The 26,066-nt window shown below is 37.6% G+C and overlaps 3 protein-coding genes across 8 annotated transcripts; 2 read left to right on the forward strand and 1 right to left on the reverse strand.

Annotated features, from left to right (window-relative positions):
* Positions 1–2,486: 2,486 nt before the first annotated feature.
* Positions 2,487–9,545, reverse strand: LOC122042063 (polyadenylate-binding protein RBP45-like). Its single transcript, XM_042601995.1, has 7 exons — positions 8,906–9,545; positions 6,726–7,203; positions 4,076–4,131; positions 3,863–3,993; positions 3,670–3,766; positions 3,455–3,601; positions 2,487–2,739 (listed from the first exon to the last, which is right to left on the reverse strand). The coding sequence occupies exons 1-7, from the start codon at positions 9,284–9,286 to the stop codon at positions 2,734–2,736; spliced, it is 1,296 nt and encodes a 431-aa protein (XP_042457929.1). The 5' UTR covers positions 9,287–9,545; the 3' UTR covers positions 2,487–2,733.
* A 33-nt stretch (positions 9,546–9,578) lies between these two features.
* LOC122042065 lies at positions 9,579–22,910 on the forward strand. 3 transcript variants are annotated; one of them, XR_006129142.1, is made up of 3 exons: positions 9,645–10,305; positions 10,982–11,522; positions 22,488–22,902. XR_006129142.1 is itself a non-coding variant. In XM_042601998.1 (2 exons), exons 1-2 carry the CDS (start codon positions 9,712–9,714, stop codon positions 22,743–22,745), a joined length of 852 nt encoding a protein of 283 aa, XP_042457932.1. In that variant the 5' UTR covers positions 9,579–9,711; the 3' UTR covers positions 22,746–22,910. The 3 variants fall into 3 exon arrangements, 2 of the variants coding, with proteins under 2 accessions (XP_042457932.1, XP_042457931.1); XM_042601998.1 differs by lacking the exon at positions 10,982–11,522 and having other exon boundaries at positions 9,579–10,305; positions 22,488–22,910; XM_042601997.1 differs by lacking the exon at positions 22,488–22,902 and having other exon boundaries at positions 10,982–11,659.
* A 176-nt stretch (positions 22,911–23,086) lies between these two features.
* On the forward strand, positions 23,087–24,921 carry LOC122042066 (vascular-related unknown protein 1-like). 4 transcript variants are annotated; one of them, XM_042602000.1, is made up of 4 exons: positions 23,087–23,846; positions 23,930–24,059; positions 24,169–24,436; positions 24,516–24,921. In XM_042602000.1, exons 2-4 carry the CDS (start codon positions 23,938–23,940, stop codon positions 24,645–24,647), a joined length of 522 nt encoding a protein of 173 aa, XP_042457934.1. In that variant the 5' UTR covers positions 23,087–23,846; positions 23,930–23,937; the 3' UTR covers positions 24,648–24,921. The 4 variants fall into 4 exon arrangements, 3 of the variants coding, with proteins under 3 accessions (XP_042457934.1, XP_042457933.1, XP_042457935.1); XM_042602001.1 differs by having other exon boundaries at positions 23,090–24,059; positions 24,516–24,557; positions 24,645–24,921; XR_006129143.1 differs by having other exon boundaries at positions 23,094–23,846; positions 24,140–24,436.
* The last annotated feature ends 1,145 nt before the right edge of the window (positions 24,922–26,066 follow it).

A 26,066-nucleotide genomic window follows, 5' to 3' on the forward strand; every position in this document is an offset into this window, starting at 1 on the left:
TAACTTATAATCTAATCAAATGTTAACTGTAACCTTAATTAAAATCTTAATTTTACTCTAACTCACTGTAAATTAAATTTAACTTTATTTTAAAATTTAATTAACACTTAACCTTGAACTTAACTTTAAAATTTAACTAAAACTTAACTTTAAAACACTAATATAACTTAATTAAAACTTTAACTTAACTTAGTTAAAACTTTGATTTAAACTTCAACTATACATTAAGTCTAATTAAATAGTATAATGTGCATTTTGGTAAATATCAAATATAATATATCTTTTGGTCAATTCACAAACTTCCTTTGATAAATTGTCATTTAATTATATTTATGATAAAAGTAAAAGAACATCCTTATTTTTTTAATCGTCAAAAGCGCATATTATTTTTATTTTATTTTTTTTATCAAAATGATATCCCATTTCATCTTATTGTTATCCTACTTATATCTCCCGTTTAAATTCTAAATCAGTCGATAATATTGTAATAATTACAGTTTTATAACTATTATAACTACAATAATTATAATTTATAGTTGTCGACTAAAATTTGTTGAAGCATCTGAAAATATTTTAAATGATATCTTTTAAACTTAACACATACATCAAGTAATAACCGTTGTAGTATTAGTTAAGATTTTCATAGTGATACGATGAGCCTCCAATTTTGAGAGATAATATAGTAAAAGATAGTTAGGTAATTATACATGACCAGATGTTCGTTGGAAAAATAAAATAAAATAAAACGTTATTGGGATGATTCGGAAAAATAAAGGACGTTTTATTATTTTTTTTCCCCTTTACGCTAAGACAATTTTTAAAAAACACCCGACAGATATCCTCGATTAATGATTGAACAATTTATCAAATTAAGCCTTTATTTTTCGCTTTTACTGATCGCACCTTTCCTTTTTCCTTTTTTTCCCAAACCAAGTGCCACGGATGAGATTCTGATAAACGGCTGTCAATTGTTTAAATCTAAAATTACTTGCGTTAAGAAATAATTTATTAGGTGTAAAGATGTATCTACCAAGTTCACTATGTCCGTGGGGCGTGTCTAACTCGAACATGCTCCTTGTCCCACATGTCATTGTCAATTATCAAATGTGAACCACGTTTCAAAATTCTCGTTGGCTGGTCCCTTTCACGCGAAATATGTTATTGCTGAATGAAACCTCTGAATTATTATTATTATTATTATTATTATTATTATTAATTTGTTATCGTATTAAAGAGCAAATATATACGCAAGTGCAGTTGACTGAAGTTATTAAAATAAAAGCAATGTTAGAATCTCAACCTCCGATCAGTGAGGATACTTTAAATATTTTTCTTCCATCATCGGGCAAATCAGTAAGCAAAATAAAGCAATGAGCAAAATCCTAAAGCGTGATTCTCACTCGTCTTTGATCGATATGCTGATTTACTGTGTGTGATTTATCAATTTCAGTTCTAGTTTGGCAATTGTTGGAATAGCCAAATTTGTAAAATCAAACATAAACGACTCAGTGACTCTATTATTTGTTTCGTATTATTCTAACAGAGCTGACTCAGACCTCATCTTATGCTACTGTTACGATTGTTTTTTTTTTAAATAAAAAATAATACTATTTGTTGCCGGTCAATAATAGCTCCAATCATCTATTTTTTTCTCTTCTTTTTGTTTTTGTAAATTAGTGTTTGTTGTAGAATAAAGTCGGCATGATGGACTGATTTAAAAAAACACTATAAAAATTTAAAAGTGATTATAAATAATTCGGCAATTAATCAAAAGAACGAATTTAAAATAATAAAATTTTTAATAGTAGATCCATTTTTTTTTGAATATTTACAATATTTTTTCTTATCTATCCTAGATTAGAATAAAGAACATCAATAAATACTTTAATTAGGTGACATAGAATTATGATAAATACATCAAATGAAAAAAATTTAAAAAAATTTAATTAATAATAATAAAATAAAATTTATTTAAATATAAATAATATTATAATACAAGATAGAACTTAATAACATAAATTAATTATAGCCAACAAAATTTGATTGTTATTATTCAGTAGTACCCTGGTTAAAAATATAATAAATTATTATGTAGCATGCTTTCTGCACAAACAGATTATATAAACCCACCTTTGATTTATAGCTGTGTAATATATTAACATAGACCATATCGCACCTTAAATTATACAAAGTGAGATTCTATATAATTTTAAACTAGCATGCTTACCATCTTTCCATTTTTTATTTTTTGACAAACAGAGCTGGTCAAATTGCAAGAAAGAAAACTAAACATCGAAGTGATCCAGTTGCAATAAACAGGCACATGAATCCAGTATCAGTAGAAATCAGCAATTAAACTAATTACAGGGAATATTCAACCTTTTTTTCAAAAAAACAAAAAAGAGCATACAACGCACGAAAGTAAAAGAGTTACGCAATGAAAGAAGCAAGGATGAAGATATATACACACACGAAATAGACCACAATTAAGTACAGAAAAGCATGTAGATAGTATATAAATAGCTGCGACACAGATATTGCCAAAACTGGCACAAAGTATTCCAACTGCAATCAGTTAACATGAGTCTAAATAATACACTATGAGAGCAATCATCCTACAGTAGAATTGCTCAAACACTGTTATATCCAAGTTACCTTACCAAAAACTGGAAAGTAAATGCTTCAAATTCCGATAACTACCAGCATTGTGCTATTGTTTGTGTACCCTCCAACTCAAGCCTGCAGAACAGGACGCTGAAGGTGAATTTAATGCATTTATATGGAGATTATGTTGGTAGAGAGGACACATGGAACATAGTAATTGTAAAACCATGTTGAAGTAATATGTAATATATTCTTCTACAACGCCACATGATATCAGCAAGAACCATAAGCTAAACACCATCATCTACACTTCAATGGCTTTGTCCTGAAGGCATGGTATTTTCATTATTTACATTCTAAAATTTAAAGATGAAACCTACACAAGAACGGCCTATTTATATATTGATTAGTGGAACATTACCACATTAATTAAGTTTTGGATTGGCAAATATCTAAAAAAATAAAAAAGGATACAAGAAAGAAATACTTGTATTTGATCTTAAATCTTAAAAAACCATATACATTGGGATACTTTTGGACCTGGACCTCCACGATGAATAAAGGATGGTACACCAGTATAAAAGAACAAAAATCAAACTTAATATGTCATTATAGTTCCATGCAGTATGATCATCAAGAATATCACGCAACTGAAACTCAACCACTGAAAGGTTTACAAAAGCAGTATGTTTGAGCAGGAAGAAGATTATATAGGCAACAGGTACAGTATTATCACCCATGCTATCACCTTGATCATTTAGATTTCTACCATAAGTAGCAAGATAGATCTAATGCTTAAGATTCCCACTTAACCTTAATAAAATAGAGTAACATTAACAACTGCTTTTACCTGAGGTGGCTGCTGCTGATAGTTTCTGTATCCTGGATATCCAGTGTAAGTGTATGTATTAGGGTCTTGAGTTGCATATCCATAGACATTGTAACCTTGGTTGTACCCATAGTAGCTTCCATTCCATTGGCTGGGATCTTGTTGTGGCTGATGACCAAGAAAATGAATGAATGAATGATAACCCATAGTAGTTATTGAATATGAGAAAATTCAACCTGTTTATTTGTTGGACTGCGGCCCCATGAGAGTCGGATGTTTTGACCACCTAACTGGATCCCATTAAGCATCCTCAAAGCTTCCTCAGCACTAGGTCTGATAAAAATCAATTTACAAAATACATGATAATAAGCATCCAGATTTACATTGTTGCCTACTTGTACATTCCACTTTGACCGATTATGAACTCACCTATTAGAGAATTGAACAAAACCACAACGCTTGCCTAAAGGTATTTTAACATGGACTATCTCTCCATATTGGCTAAATGTATGCCGCAAATGATCATCTGTGATGTTTGAGTCCAGGCCACCAACAAACAACTGTAATGGTGTAAGACAAATGATAAATATCAGTAGCCTAATGCATTTGCAATTCATATAAAAAGCTGAACAAAGTACCCACAGTGGTATTATTTGGATCATTCTCAGAGTCAGTACTCGGTGGAGTTTGGTAGGAAGCTGCAAATAAAAATATAACTTTCTGAATAGAACTAAATAATCTCTAAGGTAATGATCATGAAAATAAATTGAAGGGAAGATAAGCTGTTATAAAAGACTTAAGAATGAGAACCACAAACACAGCAAGCATTTTATATATATGGTACTTATGAAATTTTCAGTTGTCATATAACACAAATGGCCTGCCAGGCTGTACTTTAGGTATTGCAGGAATTTATCCTGGCATAGCATGACCACGAACAGGGCTAACATGCTGTGGTCAAAAGCCTCATCTTGGCCCTAATATATAACAAGATATAAGCTCCTACTATGGACTACACAGACTCTCCTTCGAATATATTTAAATTTCAAAATAAGATTATGTAATCTCATAACGAATATAATTAATATTCATGCTCATAACATTTTAACAATATTCTTGATTGGCTGTCAAGACCTGACAGCAACCTCAGCCTTTTTCATCCAGACTTGGGGTTAACACTAGCAGTTTTAATCAGTGTAGTTTAACTGTTTCAGTTATACTCAAATCTTTTCACTAAAGAGGTAAATGCCTACTGGATTTGGAATTGTTAGCATATGTCAGCCTCAACCTACAGAGAAAACAGGTTAGTAGATGCCACAATATGGTCAATATACATATAGGCCAAATTAAGTAACATCAGGAGCTCATCTGGTAACACATGCTATGGGCCAAACCCATGCTGCCCAGGCATTGAACTTTTAGTTTAGATAGACTTAGCCAACCATTTGTTGAGCTGAGCTAAAAATGACCAAGTACAGTGAATTTGGCCAGCCAAATCAAGCTCAATTGAATCAAACTGACACCACCAAGAAATTGATGATGCTAATTAGTGTTTTACAGGCCTGATCCAAAACTAGATCATTCAATAGGAATTGGGATGTCAACTAATAATATTTTACAGTGTCACACCTTAATTAGTGTTTTTCAACAAAATGTTATGCAGAAATAAGGATGAACAAAAAATCACAACAGGGCACCAAGATCTAACCCAGTCCACACTGAAACCTAAGGTTCTCTATGTCTCAGGTCCAGTTCAGGCTTCAAGCCTGAAAACCTTAAGACCACCTCAATCCAATCCAATTATTTATTTTAACATATAAATAAATCCATTATTACATTACAGTTTAGTGATGCAAAAAATATTAGGATTTATTTATTCCTCCTCCATATGAATTCTTTTGTTATCACCGACTGACCATGCCCCAACAAAAATGAGCTGAAATTAACATTCATCAAATTGCCAACCAGCAATCCTTGTTCTCAAGACCCCATTTGGTTTCCCAAGCACCAAGGCCTTGTTCTGTCTGCCAAACCACTGATAGGTCACTTCCTCAACATAAAGGGCAACAAAAACTACTCCGCAGCAATTGATTATTCACTTCCACCAATGACTGCAGTCTTGTACTTGAACTAAAAAGTGCATACATGTTCCAATCCTCTTAAGAAAAAAGCAGAAGAACAATAAGTGTATTGGTTACAATTTTTCTTAACATGAAGTTGAAATAAATCAACTGAAAGCAAACAAATAATTTAAAGATAATGAATTCAGTAGTAACATAAAACAGAAAAAGCATGCCAGTAATGTCAACTGGAATCATGTCGGCATGTCTGGATATTTATTAGAGGGAAGTTATTGCAAAAAAATGACTTGCACTGAGAAATACTCTTAATAATGCTTTTTAATAGAAAAAACAAGATAACAAAACATTATCTTAATATCTCTATTAAAAGACAAGCGCAATAGGCTACATACAAGTAAAGACTTAAGGGAACACAATCAGATTGAAGGATAAGGACCAGAGTCATAAATTTAGGAACCCCGAAGAACAATAATCTACATAACATGTTGTTCTTCCAAAAATAGAAATACTTTGCTGTAGATGGAAGAAAAAAGTAACTGGTAGATGCAAAGCATGAATGACCAAAAGAAAAGGTGTGATCAGCAAGATGATTATAGCAGTAATAAATTTGACAGATAGATGCCAGATACAAGAAACCGAGAGAATTAAAATACAGGGGCAAGTAGGAGATAAAGAGTTGTGATAAAAAATAGCTTGCAATAATTCAATAAATATATTAAAAAAATTGTAGCAATAAAGCCACAAGAAAGGACTAGACACATTATGACAATATCGAAACACTGACCTAACTGGGCCACCAGTATTAGTGAATATGCATCTCAGCTGAAGCCAATTCCATGTCCTAAAACAAGGAAGTATGGAATCCTGCTTTTAGACAATATAAGTTTCTATAAGAGCTCTTTGTTAAATAATATTTTTGATGATCCCAATTTCACAAAGGATATGTTCTTGAAGGAAACTTGTAGAAAGAAAGAAATGGCCTTAACATCACCATTCAACTTGAAGTTAGTACAATAAATCTAAGGTCAGATTATTTCACTACAAAGTGTGCATTATTTCACTATTTCACTACAACGTATGCATTATAAGTTACAATTACAAATAGAACATTTAAATCTTCAATCAATAAATCAAGAGGAATTTCACATCCAATGACAGAATGAGGCTGCTATGTAAACACAAATGGAATTTCAGGAACTATGATCACATACCATTTGTAGAGAATTGCTGTTGGGTTACCAGAGTCTTCTTATTAGCAGCTGGACCAATTCTCATGGGTCTTGTTGAACAGTAAACACCATTCATTTCGGTCATGGCCCTTGCTTGTTCACTTGGATCGCCAAACTTAACAAACCCATATCCCTTGGTGCGCCCAGTCAGTCTATCAGTAACAACTCGGGCACCCTTGACTGATTGGTACTGATTCTTAAATGTCTCTTGTAGCAAATAATCAGTGACATCGGCAGCCAAATCCCCAACAAAAATTGTATAATCTACACCATCATCATGTTTCTCACCTGCTCCACTTGTTGCCCAATTCAGCCTGAAAACTTGTTCTGAGTTGGGCATCACTTGACTATTGTATATTTGAAGAACTCGATCTGCAGCAACATGAGATACAAACTCGATAAAGCCATAACCCTCAGACTGCCCAGTCTGCTTATTGCGGATTACTTTAACTGAAATAACCTAGAATTTTTACAAACATGGAATCAGAAAAGACAAACAAGAAAATTAATACACCCACAATGTAGCATGAATCATTGCACCCATATTAAAACAAAAATCGAAGGTCCTGTCAAGCACAACTGTAAAAGTAAACAAAACACATACTACAAATGCACAGGAGGCAAAGCATTATGAATAAACACACACTCAAGCTGTGTAACAAATTAAAAAATCAGCTATTTGAGACAGAAACTGGCATTATATTAGAACAAGTAAATTTGATATTGTAGCAGTTTTTCATCAAATTTCAGATATAATCATTTGCAAATCCATTCCTAAGAAAATAGTAAGATAGCTAACCAGTTAGCAAGACACTGTAAATGATCAAGAAATCTGAAGGCTAATCCTATGCACTATACAAAATTCAGCAAAATGGATTAGCCCATTGAATGGACAGAACTCGTCCAACATTAATACTAATTGAGGATTCCGTGTTACATTTAGAATTAAAGTTGAGAAATCATGTTGTATGCTGTTTATTAAATATCAAAACCATTACAGTACATGTCCATAGTGACTAGTTGTTTAAGAAAATAGTAAGATAGCTAACCAATTAGCAAGACACTGTAAATGATCAAGAAATCTGAAGGCTAATCCTATGCACTGTACAAAATTCAGCAAAATGGATTAGCCCATTGAATGAACAGAACTCGTACAACATTAATACTAATTGAGGATTCCGTGTTACATTTAGAATTAAAGTTGAGAAATCATGTTGTATGCTGCTTATTAAATATCAAAACCATTACAGTACATGTCCATAGTGACTAGTCGTTTAAGAACATTGGCTTACTGCACTACTTTACAAAGCATTATGAATAAGCACACACTCAAGCTGTGTAACAAATTAAAAAATCAGCTATTTGAGACAGAAACTGGCATTATATTAGAACAAGTAAATTTGATATTGTAGCAGTTTTTCATCAAATTTCAGATATAATCATTTGCAAATCCATTCCTAAGAAAATAGTAAGATAGCTAACCAGTTAGCAAGACACTGTAAATGATCAAGAAATCTGAAGGCTAATCCTATGCACTATACAAAATTCAGCAAAATGGATTAGCCCATTAAATGAACAGAACTCGTACAACATTAATACTAATTGAGGATTCCGTGTTACATTTAGAATTAAAGTTGAGAAATCATGTTGTATGCTGCTTATTAAATATCAAAACCATTACAGTACATGTCCATAGTGACTAGTTGTTTAAGAACATTGGCTTACTGCACTACTTTACAATTTATCTATTACAAAAAGGGGAATCAATCATATCAGAATTCAGACCATCTACAACATAAAAACAACAACAAAAAGGACTCAGTAGCCTGATTTTGAAGATGGCTTATATTCAGTTAACTCCTACTCACCCAAAAAAATCTCAATTTTCAATATCTGACAACATAATCAATCCTAAAAAACTGTTAAATCTCCAATGAAAAACTTGATCATATTCATACAAATGGTAATGCTTCATTGGCAACCAAACTTTGTACTTGTGTAAGAAACATATTCTTAAAAATAGCCACACAAACATGGAAATATTATCATAGCTATCAAAATTTCAACCAGTACATAAGATTATTAATTCGGAACAATAATATCAGATAAACTAAGAAAAAATAGCATAAAAAACGAAAATGGAATGAGACAGAGACAGAGACCTCTCCACTATGAGCAAAGCAACTGTAGAGATAATTCTCGTCCATCCAATACTGCAATTCACCAATCCAAAGCGTCTGAGTCCCATCAGCTGAAGAAGGCTGCGGTGCCAATGCTTGGTCCGGGGATGGAGCTGACGCTGCCTGGTACTGCATCTGGGGAGGTGGAATCGATGGCGAGACCTGGAACTGGGGGGCCGGCGGTGGCACCTGGGAACTCTGCTGGTTCCACATGGGCGGAGCTGGGCCAGTCTGGTAGTACTGCACTTGAGGGGGAGGAGGAGGCGGCGCCATCATCATCCACTGCTGGGGAGGTTGCTGCTGGTCCATCGGCGGCGGTACCATTGGCGGGGGATGAACCATTCCACCACCCGTCTGCATCATTCTAGAGCTAAGGAAACGGCCAACGATCGAAAAGTCCGGCGTTCAAATCGGGATATGAAGGATGCAAATCGATTGCCAGAGTCCCGCCACGCTCACAATTCGATAGACGGATAAACACGAGAAGGATCGGGACGTGATGAAAGGAAGGGCGGGTCGGAAAGAACCCTAACCCTAGAAACAAAGGGATGAGTCGATGACAGACCGTGAAAAGTGGTAAGCGGAGAAGATGTACACTGCCAGTACCCAGTAGGCGATCATTTGTCTTTGATGCCGCCTGATGTTCCACCCATGCGCACGCCCGCACAGATTATTCAGTGCGCGCATTATACGTGGGCTGGGCCGGATATCCGAAACTCCTTTTTTCATCAAAGCTGTTACAGTGAGCTGTTACGGTGAGCTAGTGCAGTTCCTTTCTGATTGCAGCAATGGCGAACGCGTGGAGGAGGGAGAAGCCCTCTCACCTCTTCTCCCCGAGAACCCTAATCTCCTTGCTCCTCTCCACGTCCTTGCTCCTATTCCTCTTCTTCTTCTGCTCCTCCTCCAGATCCACACCCCTCCGCGGCCGTGAGACCTTCGCCCTATCCCCTGCCGGGATCCGGCCCTTCGACTGCCACGCCTGCCCGCAGGCGTCGCCGGTATTTGCCAGCCTCGTCGAGGGCGTCAAGCACCCATTCCTGTATTCTCTTTCTGACTTCGGATCCCTCCCGGAGAAGCCACACAAGAACATAGCCCGCATGCTCAAGGGGAAGCCCTTTCGCCGTCCTGACATTTCGGCGACGTTGCAAGAGTTTCTGGAGGGGAAGGAGAGGGATGAGGGGTTGGTGGTGGACGTGGGGGCCAATGTCGGGATGGCGACCTTCGCGGCGGCTGCGATGGGTTTCAGAGTGGTCGCTTTCGAGCCGGTGTTTGAGAATCTGCAGAGGATCTGCGACGGCATGTTTTTGAATCGGGCAGGGGATCGGGTAACTCTATATGCTGCGGCTGCCTCCGATCGGATCGGGAACATTACATTCCACAAGGTAAGCATCGATCATCGCCTGAATTGTTGAGCATTCGGATTCATTATTAGTGATTTTCTTTGCACGTATTGACCTTGGAGAAAGTTAAGATTTTTTAGCTTTCGATTGACTAAGGATGAGGAATCAAACAAACAATATTGATTTGCAGTACTTCCTTCTACAAATTCAATAATGCCGAATGTCCTTTCTTGTCTTAGGGCTACTTAAGCAAAAAACCTCAATAAATTTGGTTATCCAAATTTGGTTCATACAAGACCGTATTCATGTTATGATAAGCACACGTACAGAAACTACATTGTTGGAATCATTGTGCTTAGTTGTGTTGGATGAAACACGCAAGAGCTTGTACACTAGTGCCAAATAGATCCTTATGATCTGAAGCCATAGAACTGCATAACATTACCACATAAAAGGGAGAGGTAGAGGCCTCGGCTACCAATCACATTACCCCTGAGGGAGAGGCAAGGCAAGGCAGCACTTGACAGAGGCGTGGAAGCTACGACGGCTTTGAGGGAAGGATAGGTCGGGGAAACAATTAAAGGGTAGGATTTATGGATCAATTTGATTGTTCTGTTGGTTAGTAAATCATAATTGGTCTAAATATGCATCATATGAAAGATAGCAGCACAGTTGAGGACTTGCTGATTAAAGTATATTTTTTTTCATGATGATTTAGTTGGTCGGCCGGCTTGACAACAGTGCAATCTCTGCAACTGGAGCTAAGCTTGCATTCAAATCTAACCAAGAGGTTGCTGTGGAAGTGGCAACAGTGCCATTGGATGAGGTACTTCCTGAAGCAGAGCGGATTCTGATAATCAAGATTGATGTTCAGGGGTGGGAGTACCATGTCCTTAGAGGTGCCTCCAAGCTCTTGTCTAGAGGCAAAAGTGAAGCTCCTTACCTTATATATGAGGAAGATGAAAGGTTACTCCAGGCAAGCAACACGACCATAGATCAGATCAGGAAGTTCCTTAGTAGTATGGGTTATCATCATTGCAGTCGGCATGGTACCGATGCACACTGCACAAAGGATTAAATTTTAGCATTTCTGTTTGGAGATCATCATGCTTGGGTGGGATATAGTCTCATTGCAGGTACCATGGAAAATTATGCAATACCGATGCAGACTAGAAATCTGACTTGGACACACAGTGAATTGCACGTCGACTTACCTGATTGTGGGCTGGTGGTGCTCAAGAATTGGGAGATGCAGCATGGTGATCTCTTGGTCTTGGTTTCTTTCCTAACAATTGTCTTCTGCTCTATAAAACAATTTCTTGCTTACACAGTTACACGTCTTGTAAGTATTTTATGCTTGTAGGTCTTGTCAAATGAAATTTTTGTCATGTGTGTGTTGAGATGATTGACAGTTTCCAGTGTTTGTCAGTATGATACTATTAAACTTTGAGTTGTACAAGTTCACTAGCTCATCAAAATTCTTTGATCTATTTCTCTCTCGCATTCCTACTTTTAGATTAATTATTAGAATTTAATGTAGATTTAGCACACTGAGTCACTGATGCCTAATTCTGCTCAAATTGCTTATGTACAAGTTATCGCTTAGTTGAAACCTACAACTAAGCTCTGAAAGCAAAAGAGGAGAGAAAAAGCATGTTTTTAATATCATATCAAATAAAAAAAAATGATATTTTTTTTATAAATTATTTTAGAGAATTTGAATCTAAGTGCGGGTGAAATGGGCTCCGCTGTGGATCCGCGCGAGCGTTCGAATCAAAGTGCGAGTCGTTAGTGGGTTACGATACTGCTATCTGGGTTGGATAACGGGAAGAAAATCAATAAACATCTCACCTTACTTGCTGGTTTCAACCGGGGAATCGTCTCTGAAGGAGCTGGTATAAATGGAAGTCAGAAGCGGGATGATTTCGATCGGGATGATGTAGAACATGTGAGCTTTTACTTGTAATCCGGCAGCATTCCTTGTATTGGTAATTTAGGGTTTTGTAACGTGCTCTGGGACATAAAGTTGGGACGACGAGAACCTCATGGTCCTATGATTGGTGAAAGGGCATAAAAATTGGTATGCCAAAAATGGTAATGGGGAAAAGAGAAACGACTTCAGGGAACCATATGGAATGGGAAAGTAGATATTAATATTGCAGTATGATGTTATCTATGTGCTTTCATCTAGAACATTGGTGATGGTTACTCCATCAGGCTCCATGATGTATGGTATGAGTAGTAATGTCACAGGATCTTAGAATCATGTACCATGTCATGGAAATCTTGTAAAGTTGTTAAGCTGGGTGCTGCGGTTGGAATTCTGGTGCTGAAAATTAACACATAATTCATTCTACTACATATCAAACAAAGACTAAAGCATATGCATTTGGTATTTCATAGTTTAATCTATCTCGGAGGTTTCAACGGAGTCTACCGTTGGATTCAGATGCTGAAATTCTTGAAGAACCCAATAGGAAATTTTGTAAGCCATACTAGGCAAGGGTAATAAGCTTGAATTCGTTCCGATTGTGTAAGATCATTATCACAATCTGCAAGTTACTAACACCGAGACCATAGCTAGAGTTTTAGTGCACGCAAGCCCACTTGGAAGTTGAGATAAAATGGTACACTTGTTTAATTATAACTTGCATGGATTTTACATATTTCATCATGTCTAAATTTGGTACTTAAAGTCCATAATTTTGTACATCAAATTTATGTTTGCAAAACTTACTTCTTGCAGATTTTTGCTTATTCTGAAATCTGAAGTTTGATAGGAGGGCTATACTCAGTTTCTTCTATTATTTGATTACCAGCCTTTGGAAGTGTGAACATTAATAAAAGAAATGAAGTGTATTTCTATTTGGTTTAAAACTTAATATAGAAAAAATAACTGCATTTAGACCTTTCAAGGTTTCAGGTTTCGTGCTTTTGAATAAAGTTTTGAATCCTATGAATAAATAATTGTTTGAGCAATCGGTGTTATCCTAGATTTTAATATTTAGGCAAAGATTTAAGTTAGATTATTGTTGTATTTGATATGCGCTTGTGAGCATGCAGAATATAGGTACTGATTTTGGGAAAGGCAAAGTCCAAGTGGGATCTTGGTAATGGTGAAAGTTCAAGTGGAGTCTTGGCAGTGTAAGTCCAAGTATATAGTCTTGACAACGTAAGTCCAAGTGTGACATGGTAAGGTTGAAGTCCCGGAGCGAGGAGCTCTTGGCATTGAAAGACCCGACAACAAGGATAAGGCCGAAGGAAGTTCTTGAAGGTAAAGCGCGAAGGATGGGGAAACATCTGAGGAACTCAAGGCTGATGGAGGAGGCTAGAAGGCAAGGTCAAGGTTATATGAGCGAGGACGAGTGCTGAGCGAGGACGAGTGCTAAGAGATTGTACTTGGGGTAAAATCGTAGGTTTAGGGTTTACCAGTCGATTGGTGGTTGCACTGGGAGAGAACAGAATGCTCATGTTCTCTCAACCGAAGTGGGTTGATCAACTGGTATCGAGCTATTGGGTTGTAAAGGTCTAATTCCACACAATGCTAGTCAATTGGTGTCTCTACTAGTCGATTGGTAACGGAAAAATAGCTTGCCCAAGCTTTATTTAATAGAGCTTGGGTAGCTGGCTTGAGTGACGAAATTAGAAGTGGTTAACCCCTAATAGAGTCTCCCAAGCTCTGAGGTAATCCAAGAGATCTTGATCGAGTTGTGGTGAGGTTTCTCCACCAATAAGGAGGATCAAGCTAGTCAGAGTTCGGGGGATTAATCTACCAACGGATTGAGGGATCATCCACCTTATGGATAGTCGTAGAGTAGGAGCCTTAATCTCTGAACCACGTAAATCAACGTGTTAGAGGTTTGATTGTTTTTGTTTATTGCCTCTAGGTTTTAGTTTTCCTTTGTTTGTTTTAGTATTTCGCTGCGCTAACAAACATAGGAAGCGATCAAACAGTGTGACCATCTATTTTCCCCCCTTTAGCCAGGCATCAAGGTCCCAATAATTAGTATCAAAGCGGGGTCGCTCTTCATTGGACTAATCTCCGGACGGAGCAAGTGCTAGAGGAAGAAGATGGAGTCGGAAGTACCTAAAGGATCGGATATCCGAATCTCACCTTCATACGATCAAGATGATTTCGAGTATTGGAGGAAGTGGTTGGAGACGTGGTTCCAAATGGATTGAGACTATTGGACCACGTTGGAAGTTTCTTTCAAAGTTCCAATGGACAAGAAGGGGAAGCGTCTCCAACCTCGGTATTAGACCAAGAAAGGGAGCAATGGGAGACAGATAAGGAGGTAACTATAATTGTGTTGAATTTATTCCCTCCTAATATTGTGTCATGTGTAGGTGAGTTTAAGTGTACTCATGAGTTATAGAGCAAAGTAATTGCGCTTTATAAAGACCCTACACGAGTCCAAGGAGTGGAGGAACCCAAGGAGAAGGGCTCATTGGTCCAAGAGGAGTAGAAGGACCAATCGGATGCAGAGACATGCTCAACATCCGAAGAGGAGGAGGATGTGAAATTGTCCATATCTTTGACGGAAGAAGAAGAAGAGCAATCCGAGATAGAGGAGATCTTGAAAGCTCAACCCTCAACTTCAACTACTGAGAAGAAGAACAGGCAAGCCCACATCAAGTGCTTTGAATATGGTGAGATGGGACACTACAAGAGTAGGTGTCCATTACTCAAGAAGGTAAAAGAGGTAAATCCTAAATCCGATAAAGTTCTTTTAAAAACTAACGTGAGTTGTAGGAATGGTGCTAAGGAGAAGAGGCAAATTCGATGTTTCACATGTGGTGAGTGGGGAAGCTACCACACAAAGTGTCTAAGGAAGGGAGAGCTCATGAAGATGGAGCAATTAAAGAAGTGGAGGAAGAATGGAGGCTCAGTCAAGGGGAGCTCCAAAGGTAAAGGAGAAGATAAACCCTAATTTGAAGTTTAATTCAAATTTTAATTCCTCCATGCATGTTAGAAATAATGTAGATTATTTACCCATGCATAATTATGGATTTAGGTATAATGATAGGAATAGAATTAACATAGTTAATAACCCTAGGAAGTCAAACCTAAAGAGTAGACCGAACTAAAAACAATCTATTTTGCCTAAGGAGAGGAAAGTAGTTGAAAACTAAGACATTAATCTTAAGAAGGGGAGGTATATGCCTAGGAAGGTGGGTAGGTCTAAGAATGTCCATGGTGGACATTCTAAGGTTAGAAACCTAAAATTGGAAAATCAAGCTTTGAGGAAGAAGCATGCTAGGGTAGAAAATGTTAGTACCCCGGGGTAGTTTGATGTTGTCAACCAAGTTCAGTTATGTCCTGTTGTGCTTGATTCTTGTGTCTAAGTGTGTAGGAGCTTAGGAATACAAGAAGTCGAGCGGAAGACGTAGCTAGCAAGAAGAATGGCACGGAAAGGTCGATGCATCCGAAGGACGAGATGCTGCGGAAGAGTACACCGGCGGATGAGAAGGACGCGCAAAGGTCCGAGGGATGAGAAGCCGAGGAGAAAAACTGTTCGAGGAAAAGGCTGAAGTTAGATTCGAGTGAGCTCAATTTTGGGCGGCCGGAGCATCACCTAAGTGAGCGGAGCAAAAATGGTTAACAAGGGAAGTTAATCATTTTCGGATGAACAGTGTCGAATGCGCCTTCAAAAGCTTGGAAGGCGCCTTCCATGAACAGTACCGAAGGCGCCTTCAAAGGTTTGGAAGGCGCCTTCCATTAACAGTACGAAGGCGTCTTCAAAAGTTTGAAGGCGCTTTCAGTGAACAGTATCAGCCTAAAGTAACCGTTTGTTGCCGTTGAGTTGTGGATAAAACTTTATCCACTTGAAGGAGCCTTAAACCCTTTTGAAGGCGCCTTCCACCATGGATAGGATTTTTCAGGAGTTATAAAAAGGCCCTGAAGTTAGGAAATATTCAAGAACTTGAACAACAAATATTGTACATTTTCCTAGTCTTTCTTTTGAGCTATCAACTTCTGTAAGAGGCTTCTCCGTTTGTAACAAAGGAGAATTCTAGTGGAGCTTTTTTCAACGCCTTGGATTAACAAACATGTAGGTTGTAACCAAGTAAATCAAAGTGTCATCTTATTTTCTTTTATTTAGTTGTTTAATTAATTCATTATAATTACTGTGTTACTAATCAAAAGAACGAGAAGGGGTTATTTTTTTAAGACAATTCACCCCCCTCTTGCCGGCTTCACTGTGCCAACAAGTGGTATCAGAGTTAGAACGCCTCAGAAGGACTAACTGCCCACTAAAGCACTGAGATGATGGCCGAACCAAGCATCTATCCACCGAAATTCAGGGGAGAATTCGCGTTGTGGAAGAAACACATGAAGGTATTTTTTTAAAACTGATTTTGAAATTCTTTTGATAATTAAATATGGTTTTTTAATCCCCAAAGACCAACAAAGAGTAGAAAAAGAAGAGTATATGTGGACCAAGAAGGAGCAAGCGGACTTCGTAACAAATGGACGAGCCGAATTCCATCTACTGAGCGTGCTGCCGCCGCAAGAAGTCAGCAGAATTGGCGTCTACGAATCAGCAAAGGAACTTTGGGAGAAGTTCCTGGAGCTACACGAAGGTACATTTGAAGCCAAGCTCGCAAAACGGGATCTGCTCCGGAGCCAACTGATCAACCTCCGGCTGAAAGAAGAATCAGTAGTTTAACTGCACGCTAAATTGAAGGAGTTGATCACTGGACTCACGAATCTCAGATAAAAGGTAACAAATTGAGATTCCCTAAGGTACGCATTAAATGTTTTTCCAAGGACACCTAAATGGTCCTCAATTGTCGACTCCTATTATATTTCTAAAGATCTAGAGGTAAGCACATTAGAAAGTTTATTTTCCACTTTAGAACTTCACGAATCTAGATGTGCAGAATCAAAGGAGCCCAGATAGAACATCGCCTTAAAGGCAAGAACGGGTGATCCAGACTCTAAAGCGTCAATTGATAAAGACGAAGCGCAAGAAAATTTAGTAAATTTATAAAATCCAATAAATTTAATAACTTGTAGGTGAAAAAGTACTTTCGGAGCAAAAGGAAGGTTTGGTGCTACAACTGCCAAGGAGAAGGGCACATCAAGGACGACTGCCCCGAACTGAAGAAGAAGGAGAAGGATAAGGGCAAAAGACCAACAAGATCAAAGCACAAGATCTTGAAAGCCACATGGGATGAATCGTCGTCCTCCGAGTCTGAGATCGAAGCCTACGCCGGACTAGCTCTACTGGCAGACCACCAAGGAGAAGATGAAAATGGCTCAGAGATGAGCATCGATGAAGGGGCAGGATCTTCAGAAGAAAACTGCGACAAAGGAGGGGGGCATCAAAACACGAGGTAAGTGAGGTTCATGCACTTTCTCCCAAATAGTCTTTTCAATTCATTAAAATGCTTTCAAAGAACATAGTACAATTAGAAAAAGATAATGCTAGGTTAAAATTAAACTTAACAAAGTCATGCCCCTTAGACATGCTTGATAATCTAAACTTAAAAAATGAAAAATTGAAAGCACAAATAGAAAAACTAGAAAATGACTATGCATATTTAAATTCGAATATCTTTCAAAAATCAACATTAAAAAATAATCATAGAATTAATTGGTACATAAGAAATCACCAAGGATAAATTAGGAAAATCCCTAGAAACTATGTACCTTTAAAATATTTGATAAATCCAGTAGGTAAGAACCTATATTGGGTTCTAAAATTTTTATTAGATTAAATTTCATTTTTTATTTTTATTTATCTCAATTAGAAAAAAAATATTTAAAATTTCTTTTATCGTTAAGTTATTTCTATAAATTTATTAAATGTCTGACAATTATTTCTGAAAAATATCATCTTACTGAAAATTCTTGTTATGTACCCTTTGAAATTTATTTTAAAATTTTCTAACTGTCTATGTTATTTACTTTTTTTTTATGTGATCAAAGGGGAGAGATTGGTAAAAGTTAAGGGGATTAAGGGGGAGTTAGGATAATTCAATTCCCATAATTTTTATCATTGTATTTATTTTTGTTTAATTCATTGCTTTACTATTTCATTGCATTTTTTACCCTAACTTGAACTTAGTTGATACATATCAAAAAGAGGGAGATTGTTAGTATCCGGGGTAGTTTTGATATGGTTAACCAAGTTCAGTTTGGTCCTATTGTATTTGATCCTTGTGTCTAAGTGTGCAGGAGCTTAGGAACACAAGAAGTCGAGCGGAAGACATAGCTAGCGAGAAGGATGGTACGGGAAGGGAGTCAACGGGCTCGGTGTATCCAAAGGACAAGATGCTGCGGAAGAGTACACCGGCGGACGAGAAGGACGCGCGTGGCTGTCCGAGGGACGAGAAGCCAAGGAGGCAGACTGCTCGAGGAAAAGGCCGGAGTTGGGTGGCCGGAGCATCACTTAAGCGAGCGGAGCAAAAATGGTTAATAAGGGAAGTTAATCATTTTCGGATGAACAATGTCGAAGGCGCCTTCCATGAACAGTACCGAAGGCGCCTTCCATAAACAGGGCGCCTTCAAAGGCTTGGAAGACGACGAAGGTGCCTTTAAAGGCTTGAAGGCGCCTTGAACCCTTTTGAAAGCGCCTTCCACCCATGGATAGAATTTTCCAAGAGCTATAAAAAGACCCCTGGAGTTAGGAAATATTTATGAACTTGAACAACAAGTATTGTACATTTTCCTAGTCTTTCTTTTGAGCTATCAACTTCTGTGAGAGGCTTCTCCACCTGCAACAAAGGAGAATTCTAGTAGAGTTTTTTTCAACGCCTTAAATTAACAACCACCTAGGTTGTAACCAAGCAAATCAAAGTGTCCTCTTATTTTCTTTTATTTAGTTGTTCAATCAATTCATTATTATTACGGTGCTACTAATCAAAAGAACGACAAGGGGTTATTTTTTTTAGGCAATTTACCCCCTTCTTGCTTCTTGCCGGCTCCACTGCGCCAACAAAAAAAGTCCTAGGTCAAGTCATTAATGGATCTAAAGGACGTGATAGGATATTGGATAGTTAAAGACCCAATAGTGATATATTCGGTTTGGGATACCAGTCTTCATCAAAAAAGGGTAAAGGGAAATTACCCATGGAGCACTTTGGCGAGTATGCATAGTAGAGTCCTCTAAGGCCAAAAGAAGATTACATGCAATGATTGTAAGTGAAAATGACAAGGGGAATCCTCCAAGGCTAGGGGAGAGTCTTATGCTAGGGTTGCATATGACTATAGCAAGGAGAGGTCTAGAAATGACAAGGGAAAGCATTTAAATATAAAGAGAAATTAACCAAGGACAAGATGTCTAAGGTTAAGAAGGTCAAGTTTGTAGGCCAAGTGTCACCCGAGGTGCACTAATGTGACCTAGCTATAGTGGATGAGTCACTTAGGGAGGTGGCTAAGGTTAAGAGCTCTAGGGGGAGCTCAAGGAGTCAAGTTGGGACCCATGGTTAATGGATCTCAAGTGGGCCTTGCTTAGGATTCTGGATGGGTCATGAAATGTGCCAAAGTGGTTTGAAGATGGATTTGAGTCTCAAACCTAGGGAATTGACACATATGGGATGAGTATCAAGCATGAAAATATGAAAAGGGGTTCATATTGCATGAAATGCATGAAAATATGAAAAGGAGTTCATATTGCATGAAAATTAGTTTTAAATGTATAAATGCTATATAAACTAATGCAAGGGATGCATTGTGGTTTAGTATGGGCAGATACATCAAGAGAAAGTCAAATCTAGGACTTTAGGTCAAGGTTCAATTGAACCATTTAGATAGTTTTAGATTTTGTGTCAATCTTGGGATCTGTGATCAACATATTTTTATATATATTTTTTCCAAGTAGATATGATAAAATAGACATCTTCATAAAATTTAAAAATTTTGGAGGTTTGTGGAATTTTTGTTGCATTTATAAAGTTGGGTCAAAAATGCTGTTTGGGCTGAAAATAAGTGTCAGTTGACTGGCTCAGATACCAGTCGACTGGTAATAGTGTTTATCGAGCATAAAATGATTCTGTGAGGTTATTTCGATGAGATCAATCGACTGGGGTTTATGACAGTTAACTGATACAGGTTGAAACTATTTTTTAGCAATAGGAAATGACCGAAAGAATGGTAAACATGTATGTAATTTTATGGGAGATTAATACATGATAATTATGGTCATTAGATGTTAAAGAGTCCAATTATTGGGATATTATTGGAGCTCTTTTTGATGTATGACAAAGGAGGAGAAGTTTAGGTTTAAGTGGGGAACCTAAATACCTTTACAAGAAATCCTAGTTCAAGGGGGAGCTTAGGTGAAGAGGGAGCCTAGGATTAGGTTCCATGATATAAGCATGAGTAGATTGTTTATTTATTAGCAAAGGGGAGAAGTTTACCTTTGCGGTAAATTCTAGCTCAAAGGGGAGATTAGGTGAAGGAGGAGTCTAGGATTAGGTTCCATCATTTATGCATGAGTTGATTTACATATTTATTTGCATATGTATTGCTATATTATTTCCCTAAGATAAACGGGTTGTCAAACATCAAAAATGGGGAGATTGTTGGAGCAATCGGTGTGACCTTAGGTTTTGATGTTTGGGCAAAGGTTTAAGTTAGATTATTGTTGTATTTGATATGCACTTGTGAGCGTGAAGGATGCAGGTACAGTAAGGAAAGTCCGAGTGTGATCTTGGATAAAGTCCAAGTGGGATCTTGGTATTGGTAAAAGTCCAAGTGGAATCTTGACGGTGTAAGTCCAAGTATATAGTCTTGGCAACGTAAGTCCAAGTGTGACTTGGCAAGGCTGAAGTCCCAGAACGAGAAGCTCTTGGCAATGGAAGACCTTGCAACAAGGAAAAAGGCTGAAGGAAGCTCTTGAAGGCAAAGCGTGAAGGACGGGGAATCATCTAAGGTACGCAAAGTTGATGGAGCAGGCTAGAATGCAAGGTCAAGCTTGTGCGGGCGAGGCCGAGTGCTGAGGGATTGTACTTAGGGCAAAACCCTAGGTTTAGGGTTACCAGTCGACTGGTGGTTGGACTGGGAGAGAATAGAATACTTTTGTTCTTTCAACTGAAGTGGACCAGTCGATTGGTCCTAGCACCAGTCGACTAGTATCGAACCGTTGGACTATAACGATCGAATTCCACACGAGGCCAACTGGTAACGGGAAAATAACTTGGTGTTTTCCTCCCAAGCTCTATTTAATAGAGCTCGGGGTGGCTGGCTTAAGTGACAAAATTAGAGGTGGTTAACCCCTAATAGATTCTCTCAAGCTCAGATGTAATCCAAGAGATCTTGATCGTGTTGTGATGAGGTTTCTCCACCGATAAGGAGAGTCAAGCTAGCCGGAGTTCCGGGTATTAATCCACCGACGGATTGAGGGATCGTCCACCTTACGGACAACCGTGGAGTAAGAGCCCTAATCTCTGAACAACGTAAATCAACGTGTTAGAGGTTTGATTGTTTTTGTTTATTGCATATAGGTTTTAGTTTTTCTTTGTTTGTTTTGGTATTCCGTTGCGCTAACAAACGTAGGAAGCGATGAAGAGGGTGACCGTCTATTCACCCCCCTCTAGCCGGGTATCAAGGTCCCAACAATAATTAGCAATAAATAGTTTTTTAGGCGTAGATATGAGAATCAGGGATTGGGCAAATTGGCAAACTTTGCTGTGCTACAAACACTAAACTCATTGAGCAGAATTTGGCAGGCAACTGATTGATTTTAATAGTCTGTATGTGAACATGGTCTACTAGGATCAACTCAAGGTGCAGTATAATTAGCATGCTTGAAACATTGCCTCGTGCCACAAATTAGTCTAAAAGGTTCTTTTGAAATTGGGTCTTCTGGGACATGATCTACCCTCTGAACAATAGTTTACTAGCATATGCTTGTATCATCATTGACTAGTTGGTGCCTTATTGTCTACTGTGGCTAGGCAAAACTTTGATTTATTTCAGAGGGAACAAGAGGTACCATCCATGATTTCTTTGACTCGCATTATATTCAAAACCTTGCACAGGGGTGTGGAAATGTATAGTAACACTTGTATGTTGAAATTCTAGGCAATATTTGTTATTCTTGTTATCTTGTTTGTTCCTACAGTAAATTTTCGCTCGCCAATTTTTGTTGATATGGTTCTGATAATACCAATGGTGTAGGAAACATACACTAAGTTTGTGTTTTTTATGATCGTGAAATCATTCTATCATATTTGTAGGAGATTAAACCTTATGTATAGCCTACCTTTTGCAGAATTTCAATTATATGGGAATGCTTGCTGTTGAAGGCACATATGATAAAATGGAGGCACTTCTAAGCCAAAACATTCATCCTGTGGATATCTTGTTAATGTTAGCTGCTGCCGAAGGTGACAAACTTAAAATTGAGGAACTAAAGAGAGCAGGTGCTAACTATAATGTCAAAGATGCAAATGGAAGAACGGCTTTGGACCGAGCATCTAGCAACGAGATCAAGGAATTAATTTTAGGCTTCTCAATACAGAAAGCATGAGCTAGAACCTATTCAATCACAATGCCGTTCTTCCAAAATTCCCTTAGGTATCCATTTTAGTCATTGTAGAAGTTAGTGAAACTGTACCTTTTTCACCAACCTCTAGCCCTTGGTAGTTATGCTCATTATCATTGTTTGAGCAGCAGCAAAAGATTAAAAAATGTGGTTAAATTGTTACTTAAGTCCAAATGTGTGGATTAATTTTACAAGTCTTGCAAAATTGCATCCTCTCTATTCGCATTATTTTTTATTATTATTTAATATCCTTCGGTTAACCAAGAAGGTCTTTACTAAAGCTGTTATTTTCAGGTAAGCGAAAGGAGAAAACTAGTCTCTCCACCTACCAATTTGTGAATAATCCTAAGAGTTTTAAATATAACTACTGTTACTTCATCTGCCAGCTGATTAAGTGATCTAGAGAAGGTCAGTTTACCAACTCGTGTGATTATCAATTAAAAATCATATAATGCTAGTCTTCTTGTTGTCCTCCTTTTCACCAAAAAGTTTTTAAAATATGGCCATGACTAGTGGGAGAGCTAGGCAGACCATCTTTTGATACCTTACTTAAATATTCAAGAAGGGGACCTCTCCCACTTTTTTATGGTAATTAAATGTGAGAGAAAGGACTAATCCAGTCTTCAGCAAGTAAGGAATAAACAGTGATGTGGTTGCCAAGTTGTAATGTTCACAAGCTATCTCAGTCTAGTTTGCCATAAATGCAGTCCCTGCCTCTGTCACTCCTCTTCAGCAGGGCAAGAGGCTTTTCTTGGTTCAATGTGGAACAGTCCCTTTCTATTATAAGGGACCTCAATCCTCAAGACCTACAAATCTCCTCCTCTCTAAGCTGCTGAACAATCATAGATGATGATGTCACTGAAACATTGGTGAATGACTCATCTCTTCTGTCACATTCCGCCTGTAAAATAGAAGTGTACAATGAGCATGAATCAGGCTCAAGAATCTTCAACACATGAAGCATGTAAATTTCCTGGTTGTATAAATGCTGAACATGGGAGTCTGGGAGTAGCTGGATCAAGGGTTAAGGTGGGGGTTGAAAATTTGGAATCAACTAAAGCAGATGCCTTTTTCAGAATAAATTGGGTGAGTAGGGCCTTGGCTTTTGATGAACATTCACTGCATTAACTGTGACTACAGGTTCACGAGCATTTGTTGTAATCTAATAGCATCCCCCATGTGGGAAGAGCCCCCCTCCATGGTGATATTAAGGAGCATGAATGATCATTCAAGGCTAGCACTAGGGAGGTCTGAAAATGAAGCAAAGGAACAAGGAAAAGTTGATATTTCACAATCAAGGTATAACCATCTGTAATGTTTGTTCTATCGTCACCTAAAGTTCTCTCTCTGTCTTCTTTGTTGATGTGTATAAATAATAGGACTCCACATGGCTCTTCCACCATCACAGAGACATGGAGGAATCAATCAACTCGTCTGCTAGCAGCCTACCGTGCAGCTCGGAGGAGAGTGGATGGACCATGTACTTGGAGGACTTCGTTGCAGCAGAAGAGAAATCTCAGGTTGTGAGTTGCTCTTCCATCATCTCTGATGCTGCTTCAGCTTCATCAACAATAGTCGATGTATCAGGAGAGTGCAGAAAACTGAGACTAAAGAGGGAGGAGGATGATTCTTTGCAAGATACTGCCTCCTCATCGTTTAACAGTCCCAGTCCCAAGGTTATATAAAACCTTGATTTATATTTAGTTAAAATCCAACTTACTTTAGGATTATGTATTCATTTTAATTTTCAAACAGGTTGCTGAAAATGATCAGAGTCTTCAGAGGAGCATAGTTAAGGTATTATTTTTCAGTTATCAGTTAATCCACGTAAATATTTTGCTAATTTTGTTTTTAATAAATGGGTGTTGCATTTCATGTCATGAGTGAGCAAGAACTGAAAGAAGATGAAGCTGAATTCAATTTTATTGAGGGAACTGATGGATATCTTGTGCTGAAGAATACTTGTTTAGTTCCTTTGTCCATGTTAGTACATTACCAAGGACAAGCCTTTGATTTGGATGATTAACAGACATGGGAACTCTTTAATTAGTTGAAAAGGATTCTGTCAAAATTGTGCTGGAAACGATTTACATGTATAAAGAAATTCTGAATAAAGTTTTACAAGGAAAATCGATTATTTTTCCTTGTTTAGCTGTGATAAGAGGAATATCTTTCTTCTATTTCTTAATGGCAGTTTGATCTATGCCTTCTATGCATTAAGGGAGCTTGAATAGTCCCTACTTAAACAAACTGTCCTTTTTTTCAACAGTCCTGCAAGTTGGATAATTGAATATTAGAAAAAAAAAAATAGCAAAACAAAACAATTGTTCTTTCTACATTAAACAGGCCATCAATATATTTCTTCTAAGTTATTCAACCAGCTCACGTTGCAATAAGACAAATCACATAAACACCTTTAAGCAGGCCAAACATTCCACTCAACCACGCACAGTAAATCAACTTGCATAATTATCAACAAACTCAACATCAAAAACATATACGATAAAGCTCTCATCAGTAGGAGGAGATTGCCATTGCTGAACAGTTGATGCAGAATTGGAGGAGGTTTCCATCAAATGGAGAGGATGAGCGCTATCCTGAGTCATGTAGGAGGGTGTTTGCAGGGCTCAAATTGGACATTTGTGCCTTGAGAAAGCTGATAAAGTCTTTCTTGAAAGTTATGCTTTGCTTCCTGCCACAAGATTATTCATGTCTTGCAACTACATGTTAATTTCAGTGTTATTTTTTTAGAATGTTATGTGATTTGACTTAATCAACGGTAAAGCCTAAGTCTAAAAAAGAGGTTGCAGTAAACAAATAATAGTGAATTTTGTATAAGAAAGACAATGCTCAAATTTTGTCAGCATTATACTCTATGTCATAATACATACATAGTAACATATCTGAATCTTTCGAATTGTGTAATTTTAACCGTTGAGGGTTTTTTTATCTCTCATATTTTCAACTTCAAATAGAGAAACTTATTTATTGACATGAGTTGTAAATCAATAAAGGAGTTTGATGAGTTAACTATTATTAATTTAGTTTATCATTTAGACCAGTAGCAATGATTGTGCCTTGTTAGACCTTTCATACTGAGAATTAAGGATAACATGTGGAGCTCAATTGTTTTAGACCTAATCTGACTTTATATCTGGCTAAGCAAAACACATGGTTCGAGAGACTCAAACTTAACGTGTCCTCGCAAGCCTCCTGTACCGAGCTTAGTAGTATCCTTTTGCATCATCAAAGCTAAGTAGTATTCTTTTGTACCATGCGGTTGGTAGATTGCAAAGAACCTCACAG

This window comes from Zingiber officinale, chromosome 2A (assembly GCF_018446385.1).
Source record: "Zingiber officinale cultivar Zhangliang chromosome 2A, Zo_v1.1, whole genome shotgun sequence".
In the NCBI taxonomy this organism is placed as follows: domain Eukaryota; kingdom Viridiplantae; phylum Streptophyta; class Magnoliopsida; order Zingiberales; family Zingiberaceae; genus Zingiber; species Zingiber officinale.

What these genes read in the sequence shown, in the direction of transcription:
- LOC122042063 (XM_042601995.1), bottom strand. Translation starts at nt 9,286, where the DNA reads ATGATGCAGACGGGTGGTGGAATGGTTCATCCCCCGCCAATGGTACCG. An exon ending in GCTTTGCTCATAGTGGAGAG is followed by an intron (nt 7,204 to 8,905) that starts GTCTCTGTCTCT and finishes TAAAAATTCTAG; the next exon opens with GTTATTTCAGTTAAAGTAAT. An exon ending in GCAGTCCAACAAATAAACAG is followed by an intron (nt 3,602 to 3,669) that starts GTTGAATTTTCT and finishes CTTGGTCATCAG; the next exon opens with CCACAACAAGATCCCAGCCA.
- LOC122042065 (XM_042601997.1), top strand. Translation starts at nt 9,712, where the DNA reads ATGGCGAACGCGTGGAGGAGGGAGAAGCCCTCTCACCTCTTCTCCCCG. An exon ending in GGAACATTACATTCCACAAG is followed by an intron (nt 10,306 to 10,981) that starts GTAAGCATCGAT and finishes ATGATGATTTAG; the next exon opens with TTGGTCGGCCGGCTTGACAA.
- LOC122042066 (XM_042601999.1), top strand. Translation starts at nt 23,869, where the DNA reads ATGAACATTCACTGCATTAACTGTGACTACAGGTTCACGAGCATTTGT. An exon ending in GTTGATATTTCACAATCAAG is followed by an intron (nt 24,060 to 24,168) that starts GTATAACCATCT and finishes CCACCATCACAG; the next exon opens with AGACATGGAGGAATCAATCA. An exon ending in TTAACAGTCCCAGTCCCAAG is followed by an intron (nt 24,437 to 24,515) that starts GTTATATAAAAC and finishes ATTTTCAAACAG; the next exon opens with GTTGCTGAAAATGATCAGAG.